The sequence below is a fragment of the Leiobunum rupestre genome, chromosome 11 (genome assembly GCF_980474605.1).
Source record: "Leiobunum rupestre chromosome 11, qqLeiRupe1.1.hap1, whole genome shotgun sequence".
In the NCBI taxonomy this organism is placed as follows: Eukaryota; Metazoa; Arthropoda; class Arachnida; order Opiliones; family Sclerosomatidae; genus Leiobunum; species Leiobunum rupestre.
In genome coordinates, this window is record NC_143394.1 from 41,958,262 (window position 1) to 41,974,532 (window position 16,271).

General features: G+C 37.5%; 1 protein-coding gene across 1 annotated transcript; it reads right to left on the reverse strand.

Moving 5' to 3' along the window:
• Positions 1-438: 438 nt before the first annotated feature.
• Positions 439-16,190, reverse strand: LOC149922875 (putative sodium-dependent multivitamin transporter). Its single transcript, XM_090162701.1, has 12 exons — positions 16,053-16,190; positions 14,114-14,302; positions 12,680-12,745; positions 12,497-12,616; positions 11,723-11,874; positions 11,525-11,665; positions 10,159-10,294; positions 7,942-8,149; positions 6,907-7,061; positions 4,930-5,102; positions 2,987-3,084; positions 439-792 (listed from the first exon to the last, which is right to left on the reverse strand). Exons 1-12 carry the CDS (start codon positions 16,188-16,190, stop codon positions 740-742), a joined length of 1,629 nt encoding a protein of 542 aa, XP_090018827.1. The 3' UTR covers positions 439-739.
• Between the last annotated feature and the right edge of the window lie 81 nt (positions 16,191-16,271).

Below are 16,271 nucleotides of genomic sequence, written 5' to 3' on the forward strand. Positions count from 1 at the left end.
TAAGAATTATATTAATATTAAATAAGAATTATATTAATATTAAATAAGAATTATATTAATATTAAACAAGAATTATATTAATATTAAATAAGAATTATATTAATATTAAATAAGAATTATATTAATATTAAATAAGAATTATATTAATATTAAATAAGAATTATATTAATATTAAATTAAAATAAAATAAGAATTATATTATTATTAAATTAAAATAAAATAAGAATTATATTATTATTAAATTAAAATAAAATAAAATAAGAATTATATTATTATTAAATTAAAATAAAATAAAATAAGAATTATATTAATATTAAATTAAAATAAGAATTATATTAATATTGAATTAAAATAAGAATTATATTAATATTAAATTAAAATAAGAATTCTATTAATATTAAGTTAAATTAAATTCAAATTAAGATATACATTATAATATTGTATTATCTTATTTTATTTTATTATATTAAATAAAAACATTATCACCGTGCTTTTCTCGCCAAATGTTTGGTTTCGCGAATGTAGATGGCGATTGAAGCGCCGGATGATATTTAGCCTTTCTTCAACTTGTTGCGTCGAGCGCTCGTTACGTAATGCGAGTTGAAGAGTCAAGACGCGACCCATCTTTGAAATACCTCTTTAATACTCGTCATTAATTTCCAATATACATTGAAGAATGATAACGTCCTTGTAACGCGTAGAACTTGTAGATTAGATAGTTCGATCCTGCTTGCGTTCTTCAGAGCCGAAGTAAAGGACTTAGTAATTTGGGATTGCTTTCAATGGGACCAACTGTTTGAGAATGAAAGGTGTTAAGAGTTCAGTGTCGAAGATACAATTCACCGACATAATCACTTTATAGTATTCGCGGCATGCCCTATTTCCTTACGTAAATACCATCAGTCTATAATTGCGTTATATAAGTGGGTCACACGTAGTCTACATTATTATTGATAGCAAAAATTCATAGCCAAATCGAGTAACAAAAAGAGTTTCACCGTCGACTATACTGATTTTATTTACGCAAAATGCGCAACTTAAAAACCAATTTTTCTGCAGCTCCCTGCATTATTACGACTAGCAAAAGAGCGTACATTAGCATAAGTAACATAATAAACATAAGTATGACACATCCTATTATTTTATTGCAAATTTCCTTACCGGACCTTTTTTCAACATTGACCCACTCATCCAACCGAACTGAGTATAATATTATTAGCCTTGGTAGTAGGCATATTTAGAAAATGTAGGGATTTTTCTACCAAACCCAAGTTGCTATTCCTAACCTAAAGGAAACCCTTCCCAAAGACCATGTTGTCAGAATTTTATATACCGGAGCTCCAAGCGATCAATCAGCCTACTACACCGGTGGTCTCATCAGAATGCCCTACGCCAGCGTCCACAAGCCCGGACAGCCTGACAGGTGACAAATCCAGCATGGGTAGTAGTACCCTACTACTGATGGTCTCACCCTCGACGCGAGTCACTCATCCCGACAAAAGGCGCAACAATGGGGCGACCAGCTTCCACTGTGGGATCGAGAGTGGATGCTAGAGCAACTCCAGCCGACACCCTACCTACGAAGGTAGAGAGCCACACCCTTCAGAAAGAGCTCCTAAAAGGGAACGACGGGCACACAGCGGTCCACGTAACCCGGCACAGCTGGCACCGTACACCCGGTGTTGCCCCAAAAGGCCGGGAAACAGGACCACTGCGCCTCATACGGATACCCGTCACCCCACATCAGGCTACCCAATCCTCCGAGGTCGCCAGTTTCCATGGACCCTCTCCGTAAGCCTCAGTTTCCAGCCCCTACCTGACCGAAGTCGGAGGTGGAGATAGGACCATTTGATCAGAGCTAACATCTCCCAGTGTGCCACCGCCCTTATGGGTTACAAGAGCTGGACCCCGACTCCCCGGTAAAGCCACCAGTTATTTCACACTCCGACCCGCTAAGGGCCCCTTCCCAAAGACAGTCCGTTGCGCGGTCACTTCAATTAGAACGATAGAGCTATATAGAGCTTCACCCGGGCCCCCTGGTGACAACCAGCATCGCCGCCAGAGTACTCAAAGCTATACAAACTTCTAAATTTCAAAGAAAGAGACAAGGTCGAATTTTGAAAACTTGGGAAAGAAATATATATTTAAGGATAAAACAAAATGGTTAAAGGAACTGTAAATAACGGAATTATAGAACTTTTAAATTGGTCACTACAACAAGATAATTTTTGTTGACTGTCATACTTACTATTACGTTACTTTCGGTATGAGGCCTAAGGACTTAGTCTGAAATTCATCAAAAATGTGTGAACATTGTAGAAACGACTTATTGCGACACTTATATGAATCACAATTATAAACTTGGTATTGATTCGGTATGAACAAACCTATTTTAATTACGTTATTTCTAAAACACCCAACATGGGGGTAAGGCCCAAAGGTTTAGCCTATAACAGAAGTGAATAAACCTAAGTTATCGAAATAGCCCTCAGAATCGGAGGGCGTTTTATGAATCTGATGAGAAAATCGAGTCAAATAAAAACTTATTTCCATCCCTGTCTTTTGACGCGATAAATTGCACTTGGGAAATGTGGGTATTGCTTTTTCTATGTATAAAAAATGGTTTCATAAAAACAAAAACAATTTTTTCCCGGCCTAGGAGCGCGCAAAATTTCACATTCCGAGGTCAAAATGTAAGTTCATAAGGAACACGCCTGCAACATTGGGAGTATAGCAGTCTGATAACTTCGGTTCATTTACTTTTGCCTATACCACTAGCAATTGGTTTTCCTTAGAAAAGTAATGAGTGGTATTGTAAAATAATTTTAACACGTCCTCGTGATACTAGAGAAACAATGGGTGCTGACAAAAACCAGTAGAAGAATCTGAGGCCTAGACGTTATCACGAGAAAAACCCCTTTTTTTTGTCAGCGCCCATTCTTCCTCTCGCATCATTTTCTCCGAGTCCAAATTCCTAAAAACTTACCGATTACGAATGACAGGATGTATCCAAATACGATGGTTGTGACTGTCCCAATGGGCCCAAACCAGGCAAAGGAAATTCGAAAGAGCGGAAAGACTTCGCTGTGTCGTGGGTTAAAAGGTCAAATTCGTAGTAATAATGACATAGACATAGCCTCATTTTACATAAACGAAATTTTGTACCATAAGTTTTTAATTACCTTTTTCATAAGTGTGTCAGTTTGCCTCGTCTTCATTATAAGTGCGCGATAATTTATTTTAAAAGTTGCGTATTTTCTACGCTGAGGTGCTTATTTTTTGGGTATGACTTCAATTCTACTTCACTCCACAGTAATTATTTTGAAAAACTGACACACTTATGGGGATAATTATTGTTTTATGGTTGTACGATTTCATCATCACCCTCGTAATATCTCTATTAAAATACAGACTCATAATATCTCTATTGAAATACAGACTCATAATATCTCTATTAAAATACAGTCTCATAATATCTCTATTAAAATACAGACTCATGATATCTCTATTGAAATACAGACTCACAATATCTCTATTGAATTACAAACTCATAATATCTCTATTAAAATACAGTCTCATAATATCTCTATTAAAATACAGACTCATGATATCTCTATTGAAATACAGACTCACAATATCTCTATTGAATTACAGACTCATAATATCTCTATTAAAATACAGACTCATGATATCTCTATTGAAATACAGACTCATGATATCTCTATTAAAATACAGACTCATAATATCTCTATTGAAATACAGACTCATAATATCTCTATTAAAATATAAACTAGAATTTATGAGAAGCACTAGACAAAACGTTGTACCTAAAGTATATCATACATCCGTTACGGGATAAGTATCCATCTCCCGATCCTGTTAATGTTATTCCCTCGAAACAAGAACAAGAAGAAGTTTCAGAATGGCGAAATGACGTGGAGAAAAATACATAACATAGTGCCATCTAGAAGCAACAAACACAACACCCCACACAAGGAGAACGCAACCCGTCCAAAGTCGTGGATTTTCTTGCGTACATTTTTCATTGGCTGCCGTCGGAAGGGGAAAATTCCGAAATTGTCCCCCCCCCCCGCCCGTAAAACGTTCAGCGTAAAGGCTCGTGACGCTCGTCCAATGAAATTCGTACACAACCCTTCGTAAGCGTGTTTAAAGGCTGGCTGCGTTCTCCTTGTGTTTGTTGCTCCTAGGTGCCATTTTACAGTTTGAAAAAAGAGTAGTAGATAAGTAAATATCTTAAGACAGTGTAACGTTAAAAAATTTCATCGCTAGGGGGAGTAATACACGCTGTAAAATTTCAGGCGTGATACGGTGTGTGATTCCGCGGTTTGGCGGTAGATTTGCTACACGTTACATTTTTGGATACTTCTCAGGTAATAGATATATTATACACTTCTGGTTGCGAAAACAAAACAATCCGTTTCGACTTAAACGCACTCTCGCCAGCTGAATTTTCTCACATAGGTAGCTTAATTTAGTTCTTTGATTAAAAAGAGATAGCGATGGAGTCTATCGTGACGCGTGCTACGAGCTATTCCAATCTCACTTCAATCTTTATTGTGAAAGTCGAACCTTAGAGTAAAAGTATATGTGGGAAGGAATGAACTATATGCCCAAAGAGTTAGAAATCAGCCACTCCAGGGGGCTGAAAATCCTCTCTCCGCTACCTTTGGCTGTACAGCGTAGTTAGAGAAACCTCCGCTACTCTCATTGTCGCTACTAGCTAATAGAAAAATTTGAAAGAAATTAAGTAGTCCCGAACTCGACGCTAACACAAATTTTGAGCTTGCGAGAGTGCGTTTAAAAGGTTAAAGCAAATAGCATTGTTTAGGGGAATTTCATTTAGCCAGCTGCGAGCCCGCGACCTACGAAAGGTTTTCAAGCAGAAGTGCATTGTACATTTGATTTTACCTGGCCGACACGTACGGCAATGAATGGTTTCTTCCAAGTGCTTCAGAATCGTTCGTAGACGGGCACCCTTCAGTCGACAGGGGTAATTTATCGTGATTTATCGGGTTGAACTGCGCTCCGAAAGCGATCACCAAATAGACGGTCATTCCCATCAATAACCCCATTTTCGTGGCCTGTCAGATCGGAAACAAAAGACGCGTTTTCATCGTTGATACAAAAAATATGATAAATAACTGAAATTTTTTTTATTTCAAATTTCTATGGAACATTCCTCGTGCAGAGGGACATTTACTAGTGTAAAATTGAATGATCTTGAACCATGTCTTCAAGGTCATTCATAAACTATCTCGAGAACCGTTGGGTTAACGGATTGGGTTCCAATTAGAAAGTTGTTGCCTGCCATATTATTAGTTCAAATAACTTTGATTTGACCAAATTTGACCAATCAGAAGCCGATAAATTGAAGTTTTGCGAGATAGAATAATTAATGCGTTCAGTGACATTTCAATTGAAATGTTGAACAACACTATGAACTCCGTCGTTAAACGAGCTCAAGCATGTATCGTAGCCGACGGTGGCATAATCGAACCGTTGTAAACTATGAAGTATTTACTTGATTAAAACTAATCACATTATTATCAAACACTGAATTCTTTAATATGGTGCGCAGCAACTTTCTAATTGGAACCAAATCCGGAAACCCAACGGTTCTCGAGACAGTTCAAGGTCATTCAATTTTACACTTGTAAATGTCCCCCCGCACGAGTAATGTTCCATAGAAATTTTCAGTTATTAATCATTTTTCGTTTTTTTAGTTGACACCCTGTATAATAAATACGCTCAAAAGTAAATATTTGAGGAAAGTCTTGAACTAGACACGTGTTCTTGTTTTCCACTGTGGTTTAAATGTGGTGGCATTTTACGCCCAGAAACCCCGCCTTTTCACACCCCTAAGGAGGTGGGGACATTTTGCGTGCAAAACGTAAAACTTGGAGGGACCCCTAAGATAACACTGCACCAAAGGGCCTCGAGAGGTCTGAATCACCTCGAAAACACGTGACTCAAAGAGCCAATAAAATTGCAGGAAACTCACGGGGTTTTTCTTCAAATATTTCGCTTTTCCGTAAACTTCAAGTGTCACTAAAGTAACAACGGTTTCCAATTTTCTTTGGTTAAAATTGATCTAGCAACCCAAACTTATTTACAAGCTAAAGATCTTACACATAATAAGTTACCTGAGAGGAAGATGAAGCAAGTCGAGATACCTGACTTTTGAATGAAATTGTAAATAAGACTCCTTGAGAGTTTGTAAGCAAGTGGCGGATCTATCAAAAAAAGTAAAATCAAGTTTTCAAAAATGCTTCTAAAAGCGCTTCTAGGTGGCAGCATCTTCCGGGACTTAAAGCGAAGGGCGAGTGATCTTCCATCTATTGACTTACCGAAACCACGTGTTAATAATCAGGTGATTCCGAAAAACCAATCAACGCGAGAAGCAGGGGCATATTAACCATTAGGCCGAGTAGGCACGTGAATAGGGCGCCATTTTTCTAGGGGCGCCAAAACTGTGATAAAGCCCCACGGTCGAAGTACATGGGTTGCCCCTACTTACCTGTCCAACCCGTTAGACAATGCCCAGGGGCGGAAAATTATTCTGTGGCTAAAGGCGGTGAAAGGGTTAATCCGCCCCTGACGAGAAGCTCCCAATTTGCCACACCTCTTAATCTAGATTTTGATGCTTACTCAACTTGTTTTGATCATTACGCTAACGACATCTAGTGCGAGCGAATTCAATTAGACAGGCTTAACAAAACCCATGTTTTTCTCAAATAGCGATTTTTAGACTTGCTTGATTTTGTTCTCGGGTCCCGATATGAAAGGTCTTTGCTTGATAAGAGATGGGGAAAATAATTTTCTACCTCAAATAGCCTACCCAAGTCCAAGACTTTCTGCCCTTATTTACTTTTGATACACGCTTACGTTGGCGTTGGCTCTGGGGATGAAAATAGCCAACAGCATGACCCCGCAGATGGGTCCCGATAGCCCCACTACCAAGGACGAAAAGGTCTTCATGGCCCCTCCCAAATACGGAACGATTTGGCTGAACATGATGGCGATGATACCATACGTTGCGGCTGTTAAAATATAAATACATTTTCGTGTCAAGATCGCTATAATTTTTGAGAAATAGACTATATTTAACAAAAGGCACATTGGTAACGCCATTAGAGTGAGATTTTTAAATAACTTAATAGTACACCGTACACGATGGCGCGAAAGATTATAAAAATTAATAATTTTATATTTCTTCTTTTGCCGAATTTTCCTTAAGTTGAAACTTTGATTTATAGATTTTACCATAAGCCTATCATAAGGTTACCAGCATTGTCCCTGCGAGAAGAAAATGAACGTACGACGATAGGGCAGTAGCGCCATCTTCGATTTTCAAAATTTCTACACCTATCTTACTTGGTAGAGCAGCCACGCTCGAGCAGATAAATGCCACAAAAAACGCGTCTAAATCTCAAATTTGAAAAACCAATACCTTCAGAAACACAACTCATATATCTAATAGCTATGTTTACGTTCCGATGAATTATTTGGCCAAGATAAGTGTTAATTTTAACTTTGAAAGCGATAAAATGTTGAATAAGCCTTGGCTACGATGCGCATTCATCATGCAACGCTCGAAATTCATTTGGGGAAATGCCTAGTTGAGAACGTAACCACTAGGAGGTTCAGATTTTGAATACCTACGTAATAAAGAGTACGTGATCGTCAAAAATTCGGCCTAGACCTTTGCTTATGGGGACCTTATGATAGGCTTATTATTTTACATAGAGAATAGTTTAAATAGTATTAGAATCAGTTTTTGTAAATACCTCGCTAAAATGTTTAAAACTAGCGCCATCTAGTATAAATAAAAGCCATTAAAGTTGGACCTCTAAGAGCTTCTCTTCAAAGGTTGGTTTCTCTGTAAGGAATTTGAGAATGGGTTTATTGTTTTAAACTTACTTAAAGTTTTGCAAATGATAATATTCTTTTTGTCACTGCTGGTCAGTTGTGGACAGTAGGGCTGTAAAAAGTCCACCAAAGTGACCGCCGCGAAGGCATTTATGTAAGATGAAAAAGTACTCAACGCGCCGCTTAGTAGACCAGACAAAGCAATGCCGGCCAGACCAGGGGAGTCACTCAGCGTCGTATTAATCGCGTAGACCAATATCTGAAATTTTATGTATTATATAAGTCTATAACTATACTCAAAGTCTATAGGCCTAATTATATTTCATAAGTGTGTCCGTTATCCGAATTAATGAGGCAGTGTTTACTTCAATTACGCTGAAGATGGCGCACGCCCATTGGTAGTCGGAGTAAAAACTATCAATTTTTGACCAGTAGCGGCGCTAGCAACAGGCCGGGGTAGGCCTGGGCCTTCTTGGAATTTGGTAGGGGCCTCCAAAATTCGTCTTAAAGGCCTAGTTTCAGATAATTTCATCCCCCAGAGTCGAAAAAGGGTTCAAACATCTGTTTGCTTTTCCCTTCGCTATCCCCGTATTGATAGCGACGGTCACCTCGTCATTCGGACTTCGCGGTTCTCAAGGGCATTGTCACTGCTGACAATTTTGACAGCGCTAACAATGCCGGACTTAATCCTTAATCGCTATCAATGGTGGGGTTTCGAGGGGGAAGTAAAAAGGATGTTTGAACCCTTTTTGGCAAAGAGGGGTGAACCTAGGCCTTTAAGGGGCCTCCAAAATTTAATATCAGAAAATTCTGTAATCTGTTCGCAAGAATTTTTTTAAATAATTAATTTTTCAATATTCAAAGCGACTGATTTGCTTAACGACACTGCTGATTTTATTCCTTTAAAAGGTACGAGTAACTTTTCTTTGACAGTAGTTTATTTTTTAGTTTTAATTTTTGGCGAGCAGTACTAAATCCAAATTGTATCTTTAATTTTATCTTTACAAATAAATGGTTCTTAAACTTATTTTATTTAGTGTACCTATGTACATTCATTTACGTAATGGTTTAAGTTCTGACATATCATGTAAGGGATGTACACGCGAAGTACTGAAGGAATGAATGTAAATTGATAGACTTGAATTCAGTCGTAGAAATAAGTAAAGTGTTATTAGTTCTAATCTTTTCGTCGCGTACTCATTTTACCCAAAAATTGCACCACTTGTTTAAAAAAAATTAAATAATCCACGTGGACGGATTTGAAAAAAATTGTTGTGGGTGGGGGGGGGGGGGGGCTCAAAATGGTTGGCCTACCTCCCCAAACATCCTGGCACCGCTACTATTTTTGACTACCTAGTCGAGTTAGAGATTTAAAAAATTTCTTATCGAGTTCGAGTTTGAAAAACCTAGGGAGTTTACGAGTTGTAAAATAACCCCATTTCTAAGCTTCGAGCCCTTAACGAGTTTTAAAATTCATAACGAGTTTTAAGCTTTTAACGAGTTTCCATTAAATTAAGTTAAATCACTTCATCACTTTCATCCATGATTGATTACTTGTAAAAGACGAAATGACAATCGGCGGATTTCGCGTAGTATTTTATTTTATTTCCGAAACCAATGCTAGCGGTTTTAAACATCACATGACAATTCGAAATCTGTCACATGGTCCAATGAAAAACCAGTGGCAGATAAAGTATGACGTCGAATGTTTTTTGTGAGCCCTAATTGGTGGAGAGTTATGACGTAATACTTTTGAAACTCGATAAGAAGAATGAAAGTTTTTCCATTTTTGATCCTAGTACTCGAACCCGATTCGAGTAATCGGTTTAAACGAGTAATACGAAAACTGCTTAATCGGTTTTTATCGAAAGTTTAGCGAGTTTCTGGACCAGGCTTATCGAGTTTAGAGCTGGGTACTCGAACTGGAACTCGATTCGAGTAAAATCGATTTACGCGAGTAAAAACCTTCCACATGTGAGTGACGTAGAATGGACGTCATACCCAAAAATATCAGAGCTTCTTGCGAAAAAAAAATATGCAGCTTAACAACACCGGTCCTACAACTCAGCACTACTTCTTGCAAGAGCTCACTATGACGACGAAGCCAAGAGCGTATTAGACCTAATGACTTAGTTTGAAGTTGATCCAAAATATGTGGTAATAGCTATCACTAAAGATTTTACACGCTAAGATAAGAAACTAACACACTTACGTGAAATATAATTATAAACTTATGCTATACGAATTACGGAAAGTGATAATTATTACTTGGTCCAACGATTTGACCCCAGACGTTTCATCTTGCAAGGGGTCGCAACGGGCGTATTTGGTGTAAATTACCATAGATAAGAGAATCAGCGACACTTTGAAGATGAATATCAACAAGGCGCTTAACAAAATTGATCTAAGGATCGAGTGGAGGCGAGTGTTACCAGAAGCTTATAACATATCTCATATAAGAGAAGTATCCATCTTTGCCATTAAAATGAAACGCGTACCTTCCAATGGGGACGAATTTTCCGTCAAAACACGGATGCATGCACCGCAAAACGGTGAAACTTTTGCAGATACTATAGGCATGGAACCAATTAACTTAGGGACGCTTCGCTTCAGTAAAAACCCGTACAAAACGCCGCATCATCCGGTGTTTCGAATTTTCAGGTTGTCTTCCCCCAGTTTCTCCCCCGTTTTTGGTACAAACGGAAATAGATTACAGCGCCACCATTCGTATTTATATTGCGCTACGGGTTTTGACAATATGATGCGACCTATCTACTATCGTAAGCTATGTTTAAACGGTGGTTTTATTTGAATATCACTCATCGATTCAAGCTCATAATTTAAAGGATTTTAATAGAATTAACTGATTTTCATGAGATTACTTCTAATCATTATTTAGTTTAATTACTTTGGTAAATATTTTTGACTAATAACTTTATCAAATTGGTAAGTTATTGATACAATATCCTTAATATTAATGGTCTAGTTTCCTAAGCCTTATCACATTTCTCTTAAAAACACACCGCATGACGCCGCGAATTCGCACGTGGATTGGTTTGTCCCAACAAATTCTACAATTTCCGTTTAGCCTATTTTTCCGAGAGGCGTCGCGGGGAACGGTTATTTTTCTTTTTTCGGCAGAGCGAAAGGTCCCCAAGTTAATTGGTTCCACGCTATAGGCTTCGAGCTTAGCACCATCTGCCTTAGGTAAAGAAATAGCAGATAACCTTTGAATTTTTCGGTTGAACTTTCAGCTGTTGTGCAGAGATAATTTTGAACGACCCGACAACTTTCATATATTCAATTTAAAACTCGGTCGGTAGGCGGCGATACTTGTGACCAAAATTTAAAGTACGCTAGAAGCCTATTACTTCACCTAACGTTGTAAAGTGTGATGTGAACTTATTTATAAAACATATTTAATCTATGCAATAATTTTACAAACTCGCTATACGATGTATTTCACCTAGGCTATAGTTTACTATCTTTCTTCCAAAACGTGTTTGGAAGCTAAGACCATGTCTTAGTTGGAAGGTATGTACGTGTATAGGAAGATGAAAACTTCTCGTGTAACTTCTGATGTTACTAAATTGATTGAACTATAGAAAAATGGAAGTTGATAAATTAGCTTTACTGCTGGGCGACTTTGGCGCTTTTGACGCTAAGAAATCTCTGTATTCCGGCTTGGTTAGTCCCGTAATCTTTCATAGCAAAGACCAAGCCCATGGCGAACAAGGACCACACGGAATATCTCGTCGTTTTGGTCTCGAACAGGCTGGAAATTGTACATTATTAATATCCTTTGGAGTTGAGTTTTCAATTGAATCTTCACGTCAAATGTAAGCGATCTCCGGCGATGGAAGTGGTCCATACGTTTTCCAATCCGCCGACATCCAAGGTCCCCTTAATAATAACCAGTACAATGCAAGCGAACATTAGTACACTTTGTAGCACGTCGGTCCAAATAACCGCTTTAAATCCACCCTGTAAAAATAGACCGATACACATTTGACAAATTAGAAGATCCTAACAGGGGTTGACGCCATTAGAGGACGTTTTTTAAATACCTAAAGTCTTATCAGATGGCGGAAGTAGTCTAAAACGTAAAAATTTAAAATTATCTAAAAACCACGAAAAATATAGTTTTGTTTCTATTTTACTGACAAATTTTTCTTGATTTGAATTTTGTTAAAATTGTGTTTGAAGTTTTTTTTTTAAACTGTGAATATTGATTCTGTACCGTTCTGTGCCCACCAAACTTTTTAAATTGGCGCCATCTGCCATAAATAAAAACATTTAATGTTGTATCTCTATATGTCTGTTTCACTGTAATTCATTTGTGAATATTTCACATTTTAGTTCGTCTGGCTTATCGTTTTGAAATTTTAAAATTTACGTCACTTCTCTAACAATAATTATCTTTGTTTAATATAGATGGCAGTAGTGCCACAGCGCTTTAAGTAATTTGAAATTTTTTCCCGAAGGCCAGAGATGGGCGAGATTTTCTAAATGCATGGAGGTGTATATAGATACACCTCCATGCTAAATGAAACCAAAGATAATACTGGGAGCCCACTGCGCTTCTAAGTTCTCCGGCAACACTTACGGCAACACAGTAGAAAATGCACACCATTCCCGTAGAAATGGAAGTTACCAAAAGAGGTATTCCGGATATTGTAGTTACAGCCAAAGCCGGCACGTACAAAACAATACCTAAATAAAATACCTGCACATAAATTATATTGGATTAGAGAGTATTTTAGACAAAAATTAAACAATTTTGACTAACGTTAGTAATTAGGTAAAATCCAGAAAATAAAAGTCTAGTGGCTCGATCAAATCGGTTTTCCAAATACTGAAAATATATCATTTATTAGTGTCTTCAGTATTTATTGTTGCACCATCAACTATAGTTTTTTGAACCCGGATTATATTGACAGCGCCGTCTCTTTCGGAGGGGATAGAGGAAGTACTAAGCCCAATAAATTTGGTCAGTTGGCAAAATGAGGTCGAATTTTTTTTCGCCAAGTGACTTGGAATTATTAGGATATAGTACGGTTGGCAAAATCAATGCTTGGTTTGGTCAAATATTTTTGAAACTTGAAAGAACCAAAAAAAAACTGTTAACTGATCAAATACCAATAATAATACTAATAATAATAATCAGCTAGGCTAATACCCAAGGCACCATTAAGCTTAGGCCCAAGTCATCTAGCGACCTTTAATGCCATTAAAGGGGAATTGTCACTACAATAAAATTGGTTAAAAACCATTTAAATGGACAGAGGACGTCCGAAAATGGTTATACAAAAAATTTCATGTTAATATTTCTAGTATTTGATTTATTATTAGCAACTAAATTTCGTGTTTTATCCCCCCCGACTCGAGAATCTCAGAACCGCTTAGTTGAACCTACCTGCAGCGCCATCTCGTGAACGAAATATTATTTTCCTAGGATTTATCGTTTTTCGGTCGGAACTCTCGTCTGCTACGAAATTCTCCTTGGCTTTTTAACCGAATTATATTCGTAGATTGTAGTTTATCGTGTTTTTAAAATGCCTAACACGCCGCCCTTGCTCAAATTTTTGCCGCTTCATTCTTTTGGCGCTGCACGTAGGTTCTGAAATTTTTGGAGCCGTTTGATGTAGGTTGCGGGAAAAGTAGCGTAACTTTTTAAATACTTTTCCAATAACTATAAAATTTCAAGGACATAATCATTAACATATTTTCTATCATTCTCTCAAAAAACCTCGTAAATTTTGGTTCTGGTGACAATTCCCCTTTAATTTAGGTGGCTGGGTTATAATGCGTAGGAGGGTGGTGGTAAGCCCATCGTGCCACGCGAGCCAACAGCTCCCTACTATTGTAGATAATCTCAACAAGTTTTTATGGAAACCAAATAGTACTTTGACAACCCGGCAACCTGAATTAAAGGCCATAAAAGTCGCTAGATGACTTGGGCCTATGGTGGTGCCTTGGGTATTAGCCTAGCTGATTATTATTATTATTAAGATTTCACTTATTTGGTTTTAAGAGTTTTAGTGTTATTTTGTTGTTCTATGAAATTTCTATTCTAGCCATTAATTCAGGTGGTCGGGTTACAATGCGATTTGGTGTTCGAATTATTTTGCGTAACCGAATATTTTGCACAACCCTAGCTAAAAGTTACAGATATTATTGCTGAAGTAGCGTTCAAATCTTGCTTGTTAGTAAATAGACTTACCTCATAAATACTGGTGTACTCCATGTTATGGAAAACGGGTACTATGGTATAACCAATGACGATTTTAGCCAAGGCTGAAGAAAAAGCGACAATCGTGTACTGAGCCCCGTACAAATACATTTCACCGACTCCACCTGCCATGGCGATGGCTGACAATATGGTGGCCATGATGGAGAATGCCACCGGTACCTGCAGCAGATTTCCTAGTTATTAAAATCTTACTGGCCACCAACCTTAATTCTTAATTACTTATTTATATGGGAGTTATCTCGAATTAATAATAATAATAACAATTTATTTTATTAGTAATAAGAATGAATTTAGGTAGGTAAAAATAATATTATGGTACTGCAGAGATTCTAACCCCCTGATCGCCTTGGTCTGTAGCAAAAGTTCGTCTGCTTTCGATTTTTCGTGCAACTCTGTAAGCTATAGGAGCAACAAACACAAGGAGAACGCAGCTAGCCTTTACTATTGTACAAATTTCATTGGACGTACCTCTACGGGGGGAAGACAATTTCCGAATTTCCCCCTTCCGACGGCAACAGGCGCTAAAGCGTCTAACCAATGAAATATGCACGACTTTTGACGGGTTGCGTTCTCCTTGTGTGGGATTCTGTGTTTGTTGCTCCTAGCTGTCAGGCAGATGATCGCTAGCTACGTTTATGTTTTGTTATTAAAAAGTAGTCGAACTTTCACTACGAAGTATATGCAAGGGTGGTAAACCGTGGTACCAAGGGCTAATGCTATTGCCCTATATCCTTGGGTACCTAAATGAAAAACAGCTGATACATATATAATGCATATATATGGTGCTAATTTTACTTGCTTGAAACGTGTTCCTTCGCTAGCTCACTTGATGTTTTTAAAAAAATAGTTCGAGATGAAATAGCTTATATGGTGGCCTTCTTAAACTATTGAAATTGAAAAATATTCTATTCGCGACCGAAAACTATCGCAACGCCCCCTTTAGTTAGCTATTGAAACCTAGATAGGTAGCGGCTAAAGCAAACGCTATTAGTTTTTCCTCATCGTTTTTCGTAAATTTTACTTTATAAATAATGATATTCGCATTTTAATATAATTTCTGCATCGTTTTCTTATATTTTGATAAGTTTATTTAAGACAGAACGTTCTTTTGACTTTTTAATTGGTCTGTACAGATCTTAGGCGCTATACCTCGGAGAAGTTAGATCCGTTCCCCACCAGGACTCGCTTCGGTCGCGAATAACTCACAAGGAGACGACCCGAAGTGTAACCCACCGATTATGTTCAAACTCGGGGGATTATTTGGTAGACCTTCATGAATCATAAAAAATCATAAAGGGAATTTATTCAATTAACAACCGTTTTGCCATGGCAACGAAAAATGTTTATCACAACACATAATATTAAATTTTCCCATTGAAAATAACATGGGATTTTGACCTCAAATTGATCAAAAGTTGATCAATTTTGATGTTTTTTGTCAATTTTTATCTATTTTTTCTATTTTTGGCATTTTCGAAATTTTGAAATATGTTCAAATTTTCCACAGGGGGGTCCTAGGAATCGGTCAGAATCCCATGTTATTTTCAATGGGAAAATTTCCATTTGTTGTTGTCAAAAACATTTTTCGTTGCCATGGCAAAACGATTGCCCATTGAATAAATTCCCTTTAGGAGTTTTCAAGTTACATGAAGGTCTACCAATCCCCCGAGTTTGAACAAAATCGGTGGGTTACACTTCGGGATGTCTCCTTGTCAGTAATTTTCCATTTAATATCCTTAATGGTAAACTTTATGGAACTCATTGAAAACTACCTCGAACCGGCACAGGTACACGTTTCCTTTTAGATGGTCTAGATGGTACACTTATCTCGTTAGGTATATATTATATACTTCTGCTAATATTTCCTATACTTTGAAAAAAAATAATTGAGTTGAGTTAGTTATTTTACCATGGCCATCCGACGATTAGCCAGCAAATACGAACTGGTGCTTTGTTTGGATTGACCCCAGCCGGACACTATTCCGATAAGGGCGCATACCAATAGCGTTATCCCCAACACAGCGTAATCCGCTACGTTCAAAAGCATCGCTCAAGTTTGTTTAAGAAATATGTTTAATTTACTACGCGAGCTCGCTACAGAGAAAATTGTCCTTCTAAAGACCCACCA

Coding starts and splice junctions, on each gene's coding strand:
- LOC149922875 (XM_090162701.1), bottom strand. CDS start 16,190: ATGCTTTTGAACGTAGCGGATTACGCTGTGTTGGGGATAACGCTATTG. Junction 12,746..14,113: donor AGTACACCAGTATTTATGAG/GTAAGTCTATTT, acceptor ATATATTTTCAG/TATTTGGAAAACCGATTTGA. Junction 7,062..7,941: donor TATCATTTGCAAAACTTTAA/GTAAGTTTAAAA, acceptor ATATTTTAACAG/CCGCAACGTATGGTATCATC.